Source organism: Orcinus orca, chromosome 1 (assembly GCF_937001465.1).
Source record: "Orcinus orca chromosome 1, mOrcOrc1.1, whole genome shotgun sequence".
NCBI classification, from domain to species: domain Eukaryota; kingdom Metazoa; phylum Chordata; class Mammalia; order Artiodactyla; family Delphinidae; genus Orcinus; species Orcinus orca.
In genome coordinates this window covers 210,653,472-210,671,238 of record NC_064559.1, presented here as the reverse complement: position 1 = coordinate 210,671,238, position 17,767 = coordinate 210,653,472, and the positions used below count along the sequence as shown (strand labels likewise).

Sequence of the window (17,767 nt, the reverse complement as noted above, 5' to 3'; positions counted from 1 at the left end):
GGGCCATCCGGAGAAAGCGCACGCTGACATCGAGGGAGAGGCTACCAGCTTCTTCCCCGCAGCCACGTGGCACTGGCCTCAGGACACAAATCCCAGTGTCCCCGACAACTGCTTTGGTCCCACCCCTAAGAGTCCATGGGACAAAGCTGACCCTCAGGCCCGTCTCCCACTGCACCCTCTGAAGCCACCTCCATCCAGAGTGCCAGGACGTGCCCGTCACATTGGCAACGATGCCTAAAACGCTTTCCTGGTGGTGACACGGAACCACAAGCTTCCACACCTGCGGGCCCCGTCTCTCTGATGGCCGGCAGGATGCCTGGGAAAATGACTGCTGCCTGCCCTGGACACACCGTATCGCTTCAGAGTTACGGGGGATGCGCACAGACCCCTCCCCAAGGCTGCTCGTCCAGAGCCGCCTGTAAAGGGAGGAGCAGGGACACCTGAGTCCCACGACTGGGAAACTAACAAACACCGCATAGCGGACACCCATGCAGCCGGGAGGTGGGAGTGCGTTCTAGAGAGCTGCGCCCAACCGGGCTCCGGGGTGATGCTAAATGTGCCCACGAACAACAAGCCGTAGAGATGCCTGGAAGCCGACACGGGGCCGCCACCCGGGTCACGGTGACGCTTCCTCCTCTCTCCTCCCTCACCCTTTCCTGTCTCCCTAACAAGCAGGTACTACTTAGGTAACACGAGAAACATATAAAAATAACAAGGCAACCTGAGATCTGCCTTCCTGCCGACATGAGACTCTCGCTGGGAGCAGCTCCTTGGGTTCCTGCCCCTCCTCTCTACCCTCCACCCCCACCCTGCCCCCCAGCCCCGGAGATAAACCTGTGTCATTCCAGGTCAGCCAAGGGTGACCACAGGGGCCGCCCCACACCCACAGGCCGGTGCAGGGGGATGCGAGGAGGCGAGCCCCGCACAGCTGACCTGGACCAGCCCGAGGGCAGGGAGGGCGTCTTACCTTCGCAGGCCTTGCGGTCCGCTGCCAGCCGGTATCCTGTGTGGCACTCGCAGCGGGCAAGGCCCCGGAGCGCCCGGCACGTGTGCATGCAGCCGCCATTCTGATCCGCACACGGGTTCCTCCCTACGGTCGCCGCCAGGAGGCATGGAGGCAAAGGCAAGAGATGGGGGGCTCTGGCAGTTCGGGGTACCTTCTCCGGGGCCTCTCATGAGGCCCCCACCTGGAGCTCTCACCCCTCCTGCTCTGGCCTGACGGGCTGGGCAGTGGACTCGGGGTAAGATTAGCCCCGGGCATCCCCAAACAACTGCAGAGAAGACAGCAGGGCAGCGGCCAGGCCAGTGCTGGTCAGGCCGCGGGCTCACGGCCGGCTCCCCCAGTGCCTCCTCTCCTGTCGGAACCCCCAGCCCCGGGCCCTGTGCCGCTCTGCCGTCACTGCCGGCTTCGGCACCTCAGACCCACACTCCTGACCCAGGAGCCAAGAGGCCAGGCAGGGTCAGAGCTACTCCCTCAGCACCTACCCTGCCCCAGTCCCCATTTCCACTTCTCAGGGGTCTCCCAGACCTGCTCCACCTTTTCCATCAGAAGAGCACCCCCTTCCATGACAGGTAGTCCTGCGACCCCAGGGCAAGGTGTCAGACGGGGCCTGGGCAGCCCCCTCCGCCCAAGGGCCAGGGCTGGGGTCCCACGTGCCCATGCCAAGCCCAAGGTGGGCCTCAGAACCGGGGGACATGCAGGATGCCCTTCCTTTTCACCCCCGTATCCCCGTCCTGAGCTGCCTGCCCCCCGAAGATGTGTGACCCCAGAGCACAGCCTGACAGGCTTCCTCCCTGGTGCCCGCAGGGGCTGGACGATGCCCCACAGCCTCTTGGCAGCCGAGGGGGTCCCTGCTGTCCCTGAGGCCCCCCTCCAGCAGCAGCAGCAAGGCAGGGAGGGGCTCAGGCTGTGGGGTTCCCGGGCAGGTCTGTGGGTGCGTGCAGAACGGGGGTCCCAGTGGGAGTCCCAGCCCTGGCCCTCCCCTTCCCGCCGCCGGTGGCACTCACGGATGCAGCGCTTGCCATCCTCCTGGAGCTGGAACTCGGGCCGGCACTGGCAGCGGTGCTGGGTCACCGTGAGCTGAACACAGTTGTGTTGGCAGCCGCCATTGCCCACGGCGCAGGAGTTGATGGCTGGGGACCCGAGAGGAGCCAGGTCAGCCCAGGACGACGGCCTGGCCCAGGGCAGCCACAGAGCACCTCCTGCAGGAAGACTCCGGGCCCTTCCAAGCCCCTCCTCCTTTCTGTCCACATCCCAGAAGCAGGGGCTTTGAGAGGGCGACACTGTTCCTGTCCAGTTCGTGGGCCTGGCTTTGCTTCTCGGCCCACACACAGGATACGCAGGGCCGTGGTCCGAACCTGGATCCTCTGGCCCAGGCTGCCCCGGGGACTGGGTGTAGGGAGGCATCACAGAGCAGGCCGCCCACCCCGATGAAAGCCCAGCCCCACCCAGCACAGAATGCAAAACACCGGGGTCCCCTAAGAGCCAGGGCTCAGAGTCCGAGCAGGCTGGGAGGCTCCCTGGAGGAGGTGGCAGGCCAGCAAGGGCTGGCGAAGACCCCGACATTCCACTATCTAGGTTATCAGGCCAGGCCAGAGGGGCAGGCGTGGGCCTCCGTGGACGGCCACCATGACCTGCGGGCCTGGCCCCCAGCTCCTGACGGACCAGTGCAGCTCCTGCCCACCCCAGGCCAGGCCTCACCCCCACCTGACCTCACACAGTCCCCGCTCCTCCCAGCAGCTGTGGGGACAGCACTTGGTAAGGCCACAGAGCCAGGGACCTGCATCCCGCTCCCAGGATGCCAAGGGTCCAGGTGTTCATGCTCAGGCCCACACAGGGCAAGGCTCTTGCAGGTCAGGCTGGCCGAGCGGGTGCCCAGGTACTGAGTGGATGGGCTGGGGCTGTGCCTGGCGGGGGCTGGGGCCACTCAGAGAGGCTGGGCACCCAGAGAGGGCACCTGGACTCTCGTGCCTCCTTCAAGTCACTGGTAGTGACCTCGTGGTCTGGGAGGGACAGGCCCCGTGCTCTGCAGCAAAGCTTTGAGAATATGTTACTATCTGTGCCCTGGCGAGGCGCAGGCCACTGCCCAGCGGGCCTGGACCAGAGCAAACCTGAGGCCTGGTACTAAAACACTGCGACCGCCGGGGGGCAGGGTTTCACCCCCAGATGCCACCTGTGCTGTCATCACAGACCGCAGGGCGCCACTGGCCTCAGGGCCCGAGTTTGGAGAGACCATTTATTGTCATGGGTTTTGGGGGCCAGGAGTGGCACGCCCCGCACCACCGACGCCAGTGGGTCCGGGAGCAGCCGGACGATACGCGGAGCACGTGAGCGGCCTCAGGGCTCGGAGCAGCCCAGGCCCACGCTGTCCGCCAAAAGCAGAGCTTCCTTCAAAGCAAGTATGTTCCCCCAAAGTCAAGAAACAGCACTCACGATCCTGCCGGTTCCCACATGGGGCGAGTGTGTGAGAAGCCCGTGCCCGGGTCCCCTTCCGGGGCCGAGCCAGCCCTGCTGGGGTGCGGAGGATAGCCAGGGTGGCAGTGTCGTGTGGCTGCCGCGTGTCGGGGAGGCGCAGCAGAGACACGAGTCCCAGGTGGAACGGAGGCGAACAGGGCGGCCACGTCTAACATCCCGCTCAGCCTCTGGGCCCCCTGTGCAGCCACCCACCCCTGACTCTGCTGACCCTCGAGGCCCCGCCTGCCTCTCCTGAGACAGCTCTGCTTAAGGCACCGCCATCAACTCCGGAGAGAGGCTTCCGAGCGTGGCCTGAGCCGGCCCATTCCTGGGGCCCCTTTCGTGTTCACACCAACTGCATTCCTGCTCAGAGCTCATAATAGGAATCAGAAGCCCTTCCTGGCAGCGCCGGGCAGGCACACCGAGAGAGGGGCTCGGAGCCCGGGGCAGGGCAGCCGGCTGGGCAGACACCACAGCAGCAAGGACGACCCACAGAGCTGTGGCACGGCTGGAAAGCAACCCTTCCAGACGGCAGAGCCCCCAGGACGGGCCCAGGGCAACCCAGCTCCGGGCCCACAGGAGCCCACCGGGGGAGAAATCCCAGGCGGGTGGGGGCTACGGAGGGGTCCGGCTCCCCATGCAGCCTCGCACCCTCCCAAGCCTGTCTCTCACTGCTCTGCTGCACAAGTCCCAACGTTCCGGATGCTCCCAAGCTGTGCACACGAGGAAGCCAAGCCCCATGCCATCACCTTGAGCATCCTGTGCCCTGGATTGCCAGGAAGCTGAACAAGGCAGTTTTTCTCGGGCGTTGGGCTGTGCAGCTCAGGAGACAGCCAGCCTCTGCGTGACCAGTGCCCAAAGCTGGGGGTGAAGCTTCCAGGCCCCTCGGGTCACTGTGAGACCCGGCCATGGAACCCACATACCACTGACCCATGCCTGGGTGGTCCCGCAAATCAGAACCAGGCTCAGACCTGAAGCAAAGCTGACAGCCCATCAGAAAATGGCAGACAAGGGGTTTCCGTAGCCCCGAAGGGAATTAGTGTTTGTGTCCCCCTAAAATTCGTATGTGTACTCCTAAAATTCAACCACCGATGTGGCTGTATTTGGGGGTAGGGTAATTAAGGTTAAATGAAGTCATCAGGGTGGGGCCCTGATCAAACAGCATTTGTATCCTTATAAGAAGAGACATAAGATCTCCCTCTGTCTCTGTCTCTGTCTCCGTGGCCATAGGAGGAGATGGCAGCTCCTACCAGGAACCGAACTGGCTGGCACCATGATCCAGAACTGTGAGAAAACAAACTGCTGTTGGAGAAGCCGCCCCGTCTGTGGTACTTGTCGCAGCAGCCTGAGCTGACTATTGCACCTTCACTTCCAGTTTGCAAATGCCAAGGCCAGGGGACTCGTGGGTTCTAACAGAGCTGGGCTACAACTCCACTTCAACCTCCACTTCAACTTCCCTTCCACTTCAATGAGCAGGAGTTGGTCTAGCTGGGGGCCAGCTGTGAGGCACCGAGCTCTTCAAGGGGAGTGGGGCCTTTACTTGAGCAGGAAACTGGACATTCTAGAAATCAACTGTCCTACAGGGTGGAGGGCCTGCTCCATCCGTGCAAGCAGCTCTCCGCTCCTGGAGGTGCAGGTGGCAGCACCTGGGACCTGGGCACGGATTCAGGGCTGGAGCCCAGCAACAGGTGCGTATGAGTGCCATGGAGGAAGCGGCGGGGGGGGCTTGGAGAGCTGACCTTCAAGGCGCCTTCGCTGGCAAGGCCCTGGTCTCCGAGCCCGGCACGCCGGCCTGCCCGAGCTGGTCAGCTGAGTGGCTGTACCTGGCAGGCCGGTGGGGTGAGGGCAAGTATGTCGGCAGCGTGCCGAGCCCACCAGCCCACTCTGCTCCAGCCGCCAACCCCAGCCAGCAGCTTCGAGGGTTTTGTAATTACTGCCCTTGACGGGCTTGGCTTCTAGGTCCCAAGAGCCTCACACCATGTGGTGTCAGCAGCCATCTGCAGTCCTTCCTTCTAGGAAGCCCTCTACTGGCGACAGGGCCAGGACGGTGGGACAGGAAGCGGGTGGCCCCCTGGCTTGGCCAGGAGGGGAAACTCCCCTGGGCCCTGCCCACTCCTGCCCCCCTCGGCAGCCCACGGTTTGCCTACTCTGCCTGCGCGTCCTGCCCCCCGCGCCCCCCCTCGGGCTGGGGCCTCCGCGCTGCACGGGGACGTGGTTCACCCGCAGAGTGGATGCACTGCCCTGCCCCCGAGCCAGGGGCCGGCACCGTCCCAACATCACAGGCTGCCCCCCGCCAACCGCCCCTGCTCCCATCTTGCTCTCCGCTTGGTTCTGCCAAGCTCACAGACTCTAAACACCCCCCCAGCCCCCGCCCGGCCGTCTGCCACTGCCCCACTTTGCCCTCGCTTCCCCGCCGGGCCTCTGCATCCAGCTGGGGTCTGGGCCGCTACCCCAGGCTTCCCCGGGTTGGGGTGTCACCCTCCCATCACCCATGGGCGCCGGCAACCTGCACTTCCGGGGGCCTGGTCTCAGGCACAGCCGTGCCCTCCCAGGGTGGTCCTCAGGCAGGGCTGGCCTTCCCACTCTCCATTCGGACTCAGCGGCCCCTCGGGGGCAGGGAAGACACACTCCCTTTTAGAAGCTGCAGCCTGTTCCGGGTCTGGAGGGGACTGGAAGACATTCCCAGAACTGCATCTGTGGTTTGCAGGGATGAGCTCTGCAGACAAGCCTGGCGATCTCCGCCCCTCTGCTGCCTGCGGCTTTGGCACCCACGCTGCATGCTGTCAGCAAAGCCTCCAGGGACCCAGGCGGCCTCCCCTCCGAGGAGCCGGGGAACAACGGCCTGCAAGGCCCTGTGCAGCCCCTCACTGGGAAGACCCGGGCCTGGGGGAGCGCCCGCCCCGAGGCCACATGGCGCACCTGTGGTAAAAGCCCACAGGAAGGCAGGGGCGCGGAGACCCTCCCCGTGCTGTGGACCCAGTGGGGCCCACCTAACTCCAGGGGCAGGGCACTCGGGCAGGGGCAGCCGGTCGCCAGGGGGTGCGTGCTGACAGAAGAATCCTTCCCCCAGCGTCCATCCAAAAGCCCAACAGGCCTGAGGCCGAGGGGAGGAGGGGATGGGTGGAGAGCCCACCTCTTCCAGGTGGCCAGCCCGGGGCATCTCACAGGACCCTCTGCTCACTGAGCCACTGACACCACGATGGATGTGGGCAAGCAGCCACGTCCGAGGCCAGGGTCCAGAAGGGACCCCTGGGCCGGAGGCTCTCTGGGCCAGACGAGGAGGGTTTCCCGGCACCAAGTGTTCAAGGACCAGGAGCAGGTCTCTGCGGGTTTGCCTGGGGCGCCCTGCAAGATGGCGCAGAAAAGCCAAAACGTCACTCCCAGACACCCGCCCAGCACTGCTCTCGGTAGCCCCATTTTCCACAGTTTGGGGAAGGAAAGGGGCCATGGTGAGAAGCAGGCTGGCCCAGCCCTGGGCCTCACTCGGCCCTGCCCTTCCCACCTCAGAGCCTGGTGGGGGGGGTGGGCAAACCCAGGAGGGCACCCTGGCGATGGAGCGCCCCAGCATGCCTGGCTGCCTCTGCTTCTTTCTCTTGGGGCCAGGCTAGCCAAGGGCAGCCAGGGTGGGATGTGAGCCACTCAGGGGCCTCGGGGCTGATGGTAAAATCCTTCCTGCAAATTCTCACTTTACAAATTGAACTTTGGGGACTTCCCTGGTGGCGCAGTGGTTAAGAATTCACCTTCCAATGCATGGGTTTGAGCTCTGGTCCAGGAAGATCCCACATGCCGCGGAGCAACTAGGCCCATGCGCCACAAATACTGAGCCTGCGCTCTAGAGCCCGTGAGCCACAACTGCTGAGCCCACAAGCCGCAACTACTGAGGCCCGGGCGCCTAGAGCCCGTGCTCCACAACAAGAGAAGCCACCACAATGAGAAGCCCGCGCACCGCAACTAGGAGTGGTCCCCGCTCGCCACAGCTGGAGAGGGCCCGCACGCAGCAACGAAGACCCAAAGCAGTCAAAAATAACAACAACAAAAAATTTAGAAAAAAAAAGAATTGAACCTTTTTGTGTTTTATTTCCAGAAGATCTTTTGCAAGGAAGGGATGCAAGAAGACTGTGCACTTCCTGTCCTCTTCCTGCCTCTGAGGCAACTTCGAAGAGTGTTTCAAGGCTCCCCTTATCTGTTTCAAGCACCCCCCCCAAGCACTACCACCTTTAAAGACTTCCCAGATCCTTGGGGCCCCAAGATGTGGCACCAGCCTGAGAGCTCCCAGCACAGAGGACCTTCCCACCCTGTACCGAGGAAGGACTGTCGACATCCCTGCGGGCACCTTCTCTACTCCTACCCTCCAGCATCTCTATAATCCTCACTCCAAGCTCTGAAGGCGGGGGTGCCCGGGCCTGTTCCCTGCCTGCCTGCAAAGTCCCGAGAGAGCTCACCGCACCCCTCGCCTTGTCCAGAGGATCCCAGTAGCCCCGGGGAGGGGTCCCGAGCAGCTGTGCTCCAGCTGTGCAGTCTGCCCTGCAAGCTGGCCTGTGTGGGGGAAGGGAGGGCTGGGGAGGGGCACAGCTCCTACACTGACCTTCCCATAAATGTCTGCTGAGACCCTAGGATAGTCTGGGCTCAGAGGGTGCCACTGTGAACCACGGACAAGGCCACCAGCTCCTCCCCACGCCCTGCACCCTGGGAGTCCTGCAGAAGTGGAGAAGGCCACACCTCCCAGAGGCAGGAAGTCCAGCAGCCTGGCAGGGGCCATGCAGTGCCCTCCACGGGCCCCCACCTGGAGCCCCTCATCCGGGATCTGAGGGGCTCGGCCGCCCTACCCACCCCAGACCAGTAGGTCAGGTGCACTGCAGCCGGGGTGGGTCCCTCGGCATCCAAAAGGGGCATATTTAGGGAGAAGGGCCGGGCGCCCTCAGGGCAAACGCTTCTTGCTCTGCCTGGGAAGAAGGCACCAGGAGACCCCTATCCGTTCTGGAAGCTTTTCGGTAAAGCCCAGGCCCCCCACAAGGAAGGCAGCCCCCAACAGACCCAAGCCAACAAACCCACACCACTCCCAAGAGACCTGGGGACCGCCCTGCACATGTCAGCTCCCAGGAATTCCAGATATGCGGAATTCACCAACAAGTGTGCGTGACTGTGCGTGGGTGCAGGGGATGCAGTGTACATTGCCCGCTGGGAGTTGCAGTCAAAAGAAAGAGTGACAGACCCAGGCCAAACACCAGCACTTCCAGCCAGGGGACGCAGGTAAGAGGCTGGTGCCCAAGGTGGGTCTCAACTGCGCCCTCTGGTGGGAGCGACCAGGAAGTGGGCGCCAGCACCCAAGAGAGCTGCAGACCTCCCGGGGCCCTGGGGCACACCAAGTGGTCTGGGTGTGCAGAGTTGGGGGTGGCAGGCAGGGAGTGCGGTGAGGTCCCAGCAGCCTCTTGACAGGCTGTGCAGGCCACGCCGGGGGCCCTGGGATCAGACCTTGAAAAGACCCTTTAAAATAAGCAAGCACCACAAATCACGACTTCTGGGGCCCCGAGCGCAGGCGCCTCTCAGGAAAGGCTCCGGGAGGGGCTCCAGCGCCCAGGAAAGGCTCCGGGAGGGGCTCCAGCGCCCAGGAAAGGCTCCGGGGAGGGGCTCCAGCGCCCAGGAAAGGCTCCGGGGAGGGGCTCCAGCGCCCAGGAAAGGCTCCGGGGAGGGGCTCCAGCGCCCAGGAAAGGCTCCGGGGAGGGGCTCCAGCGCCCAGGAAAGGCTCCGGGGAGGGGCTCCAGCGCCCAGGAAAGGCTCCGGGGAGGGGCTCCAGCGCCCAGGAAAGGCTCCGGGGAGGGGCTCCAGCGCCCAGGAAAGGCTCCGGGGAGGGGCTCCAGCGCCCAGGAAAGGCTCCGGGGAGGGGCTCCAGCGCCCAGGAAAGGCTCCGGGAGGGGCTCCAGCGCCCAGGAAAGGCTCCGGGAGGGGCTCCAGCGCAGCGAAGGGGTGAGCTGGGTTGGGGGCCAGGGGCAAGGCTGGGGAGCACCCCTCCTGGGCTTCTGGAAGCCAGCAGCTCAACACCACTCTTAGAGGCCACCATAATCCCTCCCAAAGCCCTGAAGGGCACCCTCCCCTGTGCGTGCTGTGTACCCGTTCTGGGAGCTCAGTGAAGGCCACCCTCAGGAGAACTAGGGGGGTCTAGGGAGACAGGAAGGTGTCTCAGCCCAGGCCCCTCACCAAGGAGCCAGCAGGGGAGGGGGCAGTGGGTACCACCCAGCCCACCCTGGATCAGCCTCCAGGGACACCCTTCTCCAAGGAGAACCTGCCCCAGAGGAAGGGAGAATGAAGGGCACTTGGGGACCTGGGGGACCAGCAACTGGGGCTGCACCCTGCTGTATCTGTCCTGAAGAACATCACCACATTCCTGCATCTGTTTCCACTTTCCAGCCCAGAGAAACTGTACAGGGCAGCTGCCTCGCTCCCTGAGCGGCGGCCCAGACATATGAGAGTGCCTGTGCCGGGGAGGGCCCCCCAGGGCTGGCGAGCCGCCCTGCCACATAGCAGCAGGGCCTGCAGGAGGGGTGCTGCTCAGAGCCCGCCCGGGCCCGCTCGGGGCCTGCAGGGTGGAAAGAAGGGGCAGCCCCCCGTAGCCGGGAAGAGAGCTGGCCCGTGAGGGTGGCCACTGGCCCAGCCCCCAGAGAATGGTCCCCACATGGCCTCCCAGACAGAGCGGCAGGCAGGGAGGGTGAGCCCTGTGCCCACGGGACCTGTGTCCAGAGCAGCCAGGAGAGGGGCGGGGGACGGCCCACAGCCAGATACCCGGCCTCCACCCTCCACCCTCCATCCAGTGGGCGCCAGCGTTCCCCTTCTCTCCCTGGAGCCTCCCGTGCCGGCAGGGGCCCCATCGAGCACATCCTGCACGGCAAAAAGGCCCCACAGAGGCACTGAGGGCTAACACCCCGCTTCTCGGTTACCCCTTCCCCCCCAGCCTCAGCCCCACCCCCAGGCTCCCCAAGATTGGGGTGGGGGACCTGGGCCTGGGAAGTCCAACTCTGCAGGCCAAGAGCAGCCCCATGCTGCCCCCACCGCAGGCCGGGCCTCCCCCCACCCAGCAGGCACCCAGTCTCCCCAGTTTGGGGCAGCACAGCCGGACCTGTGTCCCTGCCGACGGACGACCACAGCTCCTGCTGCATAGGGCCCTGGAGAGGATGGTGGCCCAGGGGCTCCCGCCCGTCACAGAAGGCCCCCGGGGAAGTGGCCAGATTCAGCTGTGGCTACAGAGAGGGTGCAGCCCAGGTCCCAGGGCTCAGGGTCCCAGGGTCCAGCCTCCATGGAGAGCACCGGGCCCAGGACACGCCCTTTCACCGCCTGGGCCCCAGCAACCTGGCGTGAGTGGTGCTGGCCAGGGCCCACGATGGGTGGCAAGGGCCCCTCGGCCTCCCACGCTCAGCAGGATGGAGGCAACTGTGACGGCGGCTGCTCTGAGCAGACAGGCCCCACGGGGCCCCACCAGGCCTCTCAGCCCAGGAGTGCAGGGGCCCCGGGCCCCTCCCAGACCTGGGCACCCCCAGAAGGGCCAGGGGATGGCTGAGGCCAGGAGCCCCGGCAGGGAGGTGGCACCGGGCCCAGGAGGCTGCAGGGGTGCTTACCCAGGCAGGTCCTGCCGTCCGCGTGGAGCCGGAAGCCGGGCTTGCACTCACAGAGGTAGGAGCCTGGCGTGTTCACACACCTGTGCTGGCAGCCACCGTTGTGCACCTGGCACTCGTCCACGTCTGCATGAGGACACGGGGCCGGGGGTCAACAGCCAGAACCCACCCAGGCCACCCCCTCCCCCCCGCTCTGCACTAGCCCCGGGGAGCCCAGCCTGGCCCCCCTCTCTCAGGACACTGCCCCCGCCCAGGTGTTGGGGCCCAGACCTGGGACCCTCCTTCTCAGGCCACGCTGCCTGCAACAGTGCCGAGCCCCTCACCGGCCTGCCGGAGCGGAGTGGAGACGAGGCAGGCCTGTCTCCAGCGTCTGACGGCCCCTGGGAGGAAGAGCCACCACCTCTGGGGCCGGCTCTGGGGAGCAGCGGGGGTCGGCCAGATCTCAGGGGACAAGCTCAGGTGGGAGGGCGCAGATCCTAGCGCCTTTCAAGGCTGAACCCAGAGCACATGCTCTTTTCCAAACTCCAAATCCAGAAATGCTCTCAGGGCAGGGCTAGCTGCTCCTCGGGGGGCCCACAAACCCAGAAGAAACTGGTAACTCGGGAGATGCCCCTGCCCAGGCCTCGGGGTGGGGGAGGCTGAGTGAGGGTAGGATGGGGGGTATGCTCTGTGTTGAACAGTGTCCCCCAAATTCATGTCCATCCACAGCCTCAGGGTGTGACCTTATCTGCAAGCAGGGTCTCTGAGACGTAATTAGTTAAGGACTGAGATAAGGTCATACTGGAGAAGGGTGGCCCCCCCATTCGGGGACACACAGGGGTCCTGGAGACACACAGGGAGACAGAGATTGGAGGGAGGCGGCCACAGCCTAGGAAGCCAGGAGCCCCCAGGAGCTGGACGAGGCAGGAGGGACCCTCCCCCGGGTTTCCGAGGGAGCACGGCCCCGCCGACACTTTGGCCTCTGACTTCCAGCTTCCGGAGCACGAGAGATAAATGTCTGTTGCTGAAGCCACCTGGTCTGTGGTATCTGTTTCGGCAGCTCCAGGAAACCAGTGCAGGTGGTCAGCCTGGGGTCCCCGTGCCAGCGACTCAGGAGGCCAGCACAGCGGACACCCCCAGGGCAGGACCGAGTGGAGGTCCCGGGCACTCCCCTTCCAAGACCCCTCACACCTGAAACCACCCACCACCGCGCAGGGGGCCTGTGCTCGCCTGCCCCTTCTGATGGCACTGTGCCGCAGGCCATAGGAAAGCGCTGACCGGAAGCAGACAGGGCTGGCCCAAAGGCCCGGGGCCACCCCACTAGCTGAGCTGGAAGCTGGAGGGTGAGAAAGACCCTCCCAGGAGTGGAGGCCCAGGGGCTGCACCGCAAAGCACCGGGCCCTATGGCCTGGCCTGGGTCACCCCGGCAGAAACGCAGAGATGCCAACACCCTTCAGGCTGCCCCTCCCCCTCCGCCCTCCCTCCAGGCCCACGTCCACCACCCTGGACCTCAGGGGAGGCCAGGCAGGAAGGCAGGAGGCAACAGGCTGCCTCAGGTACCTGTGTGCGAGGTTGACGTCAGGAGGGACCCAACTGCCCGGGAGACACGGAGAGACGGAGGGAAGAGGCCGCTGCTCGGGCAGCACAGAACCGAGCGGCCCTGGGCATGGGGACACGAGCCCACGCCTGGTCCTCAGCCGGCCCACACCCCTCAGACGCCAGCCTCACCAACAGGGCAGTCAGCTTCCCAGACCAGGAAAAGGGGAGACAGACACACAGACGTGCTCCGCTCCCGAGCGTCTAAGAGAAGCATCTGGGGCACCCCTGCCCCGGCAGCAGAGGCCCTGACTGCTGGCCGAGCTCGCAGGAGGCCACAGTCAGCTCCAAATGCGGGTGGAAGATTCCACTCTGCATGGCTCCGCTGGGAGAAAGTTTAGTGACTTCAGGGACAGGTCTGCAGCTGTGTGGAAACCTGGCTTGTTCCCAGGGGCTGTGCGGAGCTGAGGTTCCTCTAATTCTGCTTAATAATCCCGAGGGTCCACGCTATTTGCTGCAACTCCACTGTCCAGCTCTCACCCGCCGTCCCCACGAAACTGCCCGCCTTCGAGGCTCCCGTCCTAAAGCCCCAGCCATCCGAGCACACCTTTGAAGGGCAGCGAAGGCGGCACGGCGGCCAGGCTCCTCCTGGAGGGTCCCCAGAGCCTGCCTGCCAGGCTGTGCTTCCCACGGACAGAAATCCTGACTCCAGTCCACACCCTGAGCATGTGCCTGGCCCTCCAGGAATGACCCAAGACGAACCCAGGAGGCCAGGGCCTCTGCTCCACGCACAAGCCAATCCACCCTGGGGAGACCCCCCAGAGTGCCCCCCAAGCCCCGAGGCTGCCTCAGAGAGGAGATGAGACCAAGAGAACCCCTCCTTGGAACACGGTGACCTGAGGGGCCTTCCTCGGAACGACACCAGGATGACTGGCAGGGGGAAGGTTGAAGGCAAAGGGTTAACGGCCCTCAACAGAGCCCCGAAGAGTCTTGGGGAACAAAGGGACCCAGGGCATGGGGAGAGGTCTCAGGACCCAGGGCCCTCCTGCGGGAGAGTCAGCTGGGTGATGTGGAAGACAGTAGGCAGACCCACACCCGCTGGGCATGGCAGGATGGGCCATCCGAGGGGGCTCAGAAAGGAGACCCCATCCCCGCTGAGCTCAGATCCCTCTCTCTGCGACCCCTTCAAGGGTCCTTGAAAAGTAAAGTGACCGCACGGAGCACAGCGCTGGGCATACAGTAGGGGCTTAGCGAGGCTCGGGGGAAGAGGCGCCACGTGTGCCGTCCGAGGGGGCGGGTGGACGGACTGAGTCGCGGTGTGTCTCGAGTGGCCTCGCCGGGCAGGCAGGTAAAGCCACAAGAGGAGGACAGAGGGGCCGTCGTTCCCAGACGTGGCCCCAGAGGCAGGCGCGGAGAAGGCACACCAGCGGGGATGCTGGCTTTCAAACCGGCTCTCACTGGTCACCCCAGACACTGGCCTCAGAGAGCAGCTGACCTCAGAGGCACTGCACCCCCAAGCCCTCGGGCACCTGGCCGGGGGGCGAGCCCACCCCGGGGGCTATGTCCTTAAGCAGGACACATGGGGAGCCCGGCAGCCTGTGGGCCACAAAGACACCAAACTGATGGACACTCTGGGAAAGAAGGTGGGGGGTTGGGCAGGGGCAGGCCGCCATCGTTAGGGTCCCTCCAGCAGCAGCCCTGACCGCTGGGCCCTCTCCACAGTCCCACCCATGTGACCACGCTCTTACCGTCCTCCTGCTGCGAGGACGGGACACTTAGACCCGAGAGGTGCTCCCAGGCTCTGCCTAAATCGCGCGGGCCAGCCCCTCGGCCCCAGGAGCCCTCCCCTCCCCCAAAGGTGCACCGACAGGGACCGTGGCCAGCAGCAAGGTGGGAGGCCACGAGGCCCAGCCAGCGCTCCCCCTGTCCACAGTTTGCTGTCAGCCCGTCTGAATATCTGGACCCAGCGGGGCAGCTCAAGGCTGAAGGATCTGAGGCCTCCCCCTTCACCTCCCTGCTCATGGGTGGGCAGGGCATTTGGGCAGACGCAGTCCTGCTGGGGTCCCTCCAGCTCTGAGATCGAGGCCCCTTCATAGAGATGACTTACACTCAGAAAGCAAGGCAGGACGGAGTTACCGAAAGCCTGCCGGCCCCACTCCCAAGGCGGGCCACGTGGTGGCAGAACAGAGCTGTTCTCAGCCACCTCCGATGACCCACAGCCGCTGACCCTGTGACCGTGACTGTGGTCATGCTGTGACCCGAGGAGCACAGGCTCAGCTCTTTGAGGGTGTGGGCAGCTGGATAATGGCCCCTCAAAGAGGCCCACATGCTAATCCCTGGAAGCTTACACAACAAAAGGGACTTTGCAGGTGAGATGGGAGATTAGCATGGAGTATCCAGGTGGGTCCAACGTCAGCACACAGGCCTTACAAATAAAAGACAGGAAGGAAGGAGGGCCCAATGCAATGGAATACTACTCAGCCATAAAAAAATAAAATAATGCCATTTACAGCAACATGGATGGACCTAGAGATTATCATACTAAGTGAAGTAAGTCAGAGAAAGACAAGTATCATGTGATATCACTTACATGCCGCTTCTATGTAACAGAACTTATATGTTCTGTTACAAAACAGAAACAGACTCACAGACACAGAAAACAAACTTATGGTTACCAAAGGGGCAGGGGTGGGGGGATAAATTAGGAGTTTGGGATTAGCAGATACACGCTCCCATATAGAAAATAGGTAAAAAACAAGGACCTACTGTAATAGCACAGGGAACTATATTCACTATCTCGTAATAACCTATAATGGAAAGAATCTGAAATAATATATACATACATGTATAACCGAATCACTTTGCTGTACACCTGAAACGTCGTAAATCAACTATACTTTGGTAATAAATAAAAATATCTACAGCCACGAAAAAGAAAAAGATGCTGCACTGCTGGCTTTGAAGATGGAGGGCGGGGCCACAGCCAGGGATGCAGGCGCCTCTAGAAGCTGGAAGAGGCAGGGAACAGATGCTCCCCGGAGCCTCCAGGAGGGACCAGCTCTGCCAGCACCTTCACGTTCACCCTTCTCAGCCTTCTGACCTCCAGAACTGTAAGGTACCAGACCTGGGTGACTTTAAGCCACCAGGTTGGGGTACTGTGTCCCAGCAGCCATGGGAAATGAACACAGCCTCTCCAGAGTCACGGAGGCTCAGACCACCCAAGCTGGAAATCCGGGTTCCCAAAAGTCCGCTCTGCCCAGCCTGGCCTCCTGACACCCACAGTGAGGGCCACTGTGCTCCCTGAGGGGCTGGCAGCAGTCCCCTGGGTCCCGCGATGCAGGCCTGCCCTCACCACCATGCCGCGCCGCCTCTACCTGGTGACCCCGGCAGTGGGACCGCTGCCCTGAGACCCCGGCCGAGCATTGGCCCCTTGGACTCTGAAACTACAGCAGAAAACGTACGGTCATCTGGTCTCCTTGGAGACATCGGCCCTGCTCAGCCATCCTCTGGGCCAGTCTGTGCCATTCTCCATGCCAGAGGGCACACAGCCGGCTCTCCCGGACAGGACGGAGGGGGGCTGGTCCCCAAGGTGGCGCGGGCACCCCCAGCTGAAATGGAGCTTGGAGGCTGTCTCCAGAGAGTCGGGGGCCGACACCCAGCCTGGGGTAAAGACGCTCCGCCCCGTGCAGCTCCCACCGGCACCGGGGCACTGTCTGAGCGCCCAGGGCTCTGAAGCCTTGAGACTACCTCTGGGCTACAGCGCTCTGGCCGGTGGGAGCAGGCAGGCCACGAGCAGGGCTATTTTAAGGAACAGCCAGGCCGGGGTTCAGCAGGACAGCCCCTGGGGTCTCACTGCTACCCTCAGCTCAGATGTGTGGCTGGGGATTTGGCGGCCCGGTGACGAGGACTGTGGCACACGCTGGCACGCAGGGACACATCACTGTACAGACACAGGGCCGGCTCCCCTGGGAGCCCGCTGGACTTTTGGTGTCTGCTGAGTTGGGTGATGGTGACAGTGCCTCGGGGAGCCCATCATGACGCTGCTGGGAACCCAGGAGACCACCTGCCCCTGCGGAGACCACCCCATTAAGCCCCTTCTGATATCTCAGCCACACTTACAGGAAAATCTAAGCCCCCTGGGATCCTGCCAGAAAGCGCCCCTCGGTGGTTACCAAGTTCGCAGTCCTGCTTCCCCCCAAACGTGCCGCAAGGTCCTCACCCTGGAGAGCGCATCCCATTATCCGCAGGCCCTTCTCCCGGTCCCTCCACGAGCCCAAGCAGTTCTCAGAACAGAGTGGGGGCTCCCGGCTCCCAAAGCCCAGCCCTGCCCAGCCCCACCCAGCACCAGGCCCTTGGATGTCACACAGTTTCACAGCATTTAGTGCCACCAGTGGTGGAGTGACTGTCGCTTTGCCTGAGCCGCCCAGTGGGAGGACTGCTTCCCCTGTGGGGATGGGGTCTGGGCCCCTGCTGGCCGAGTGACAAAGCTAGGGGAAGCAGGGGTCTTTGTCACAGTCCAGCCCTGCAGCTCAGTGACCTGTGTCCTCTGGCAGAGTGGCACAGACCGGCCCAGAGGACAGCTGAGCGGGGCTGACATCTCCAAGGAGACCAGATGCCCCGTACAGAGCCACACTCAGGGCCCAGTGAGGGCCTGGAGGGGAGCCCAATCCTGGCCCCGCTCTGGACCTGCCTGGTCCTTTTGGCCAGATGGCCGTGGCCCAGGTACAGTCCTGAGGCTTCAGAGCCCCGGCGCAGGTGGCAGGTGTGGTGGCCAGGCCTCAGGCTGCACGGGGAGACGCAGCCTTGGCCCAAGCTGGATGTCCTCCAGAGCATCTCAAGTGATGACTCACTGCACACCACACCCCCCCCTCGCATCTGAGGTTGCCAGACTGCAAACTCCATGGACCCCACGGACACTCCCAGGAGCTCCTGCAGGAGGCTGGCCCAGCATGGGTACCAGATCTGAACTGCAGGGAGAGGCAGGATGGACCAGGACAGGGGTGCAGCCGCTTCCCGTGGGCTGCTGACCCTGCATGCTCCCAGCTGACCCTGCAGCCCACTGGGCTGACCATGCTCCCAAGCCTTGGGGTGAGGTGACAGGACGTCACCTGCCACACCCACACACACTCCCCCAAGGGGCCTAGGCTCTGAGCACCCTGGAAAGGGAAACCCAAGGGCCTCTCTCTTGAGCCTA

At 63.8% G+C, this 17,767-nt stretch overlaps 1 protein-coding gene across 3 annotated transcripts in view; it reads right to left on the bottom strand.

Annotated features, from left to right (window-relative positions):
- Positions 1-17,767, bottom strand: part of MEGF6 (multiple EGF like domains 6) — a 99,010-nt gene that overhangs the window by 20,871 nt on the left and 60,372 nt on the right. For all 3 annotated transcript variants that reach the window (XM_049706091.1, XM_049706087.1, XM_049706089.1), the window contains 3 exons: positions 11,062-11,184; positions 2,008-2,133; positions 968-1,090 (listed from right to left, as the gene is read on the bottom strand). In XM_049706091.1, the coding sequence (XP_049562048.1) occupies positions 968-1,090; positions 2,008-2,133; positions 11,062-11,184 (372 nt within the window). The remainder of the gene's footprint in view (positions 1-967; positions 1,091-2,007; positions 2,134-11,061; positions 11,185-17,767) is intronic.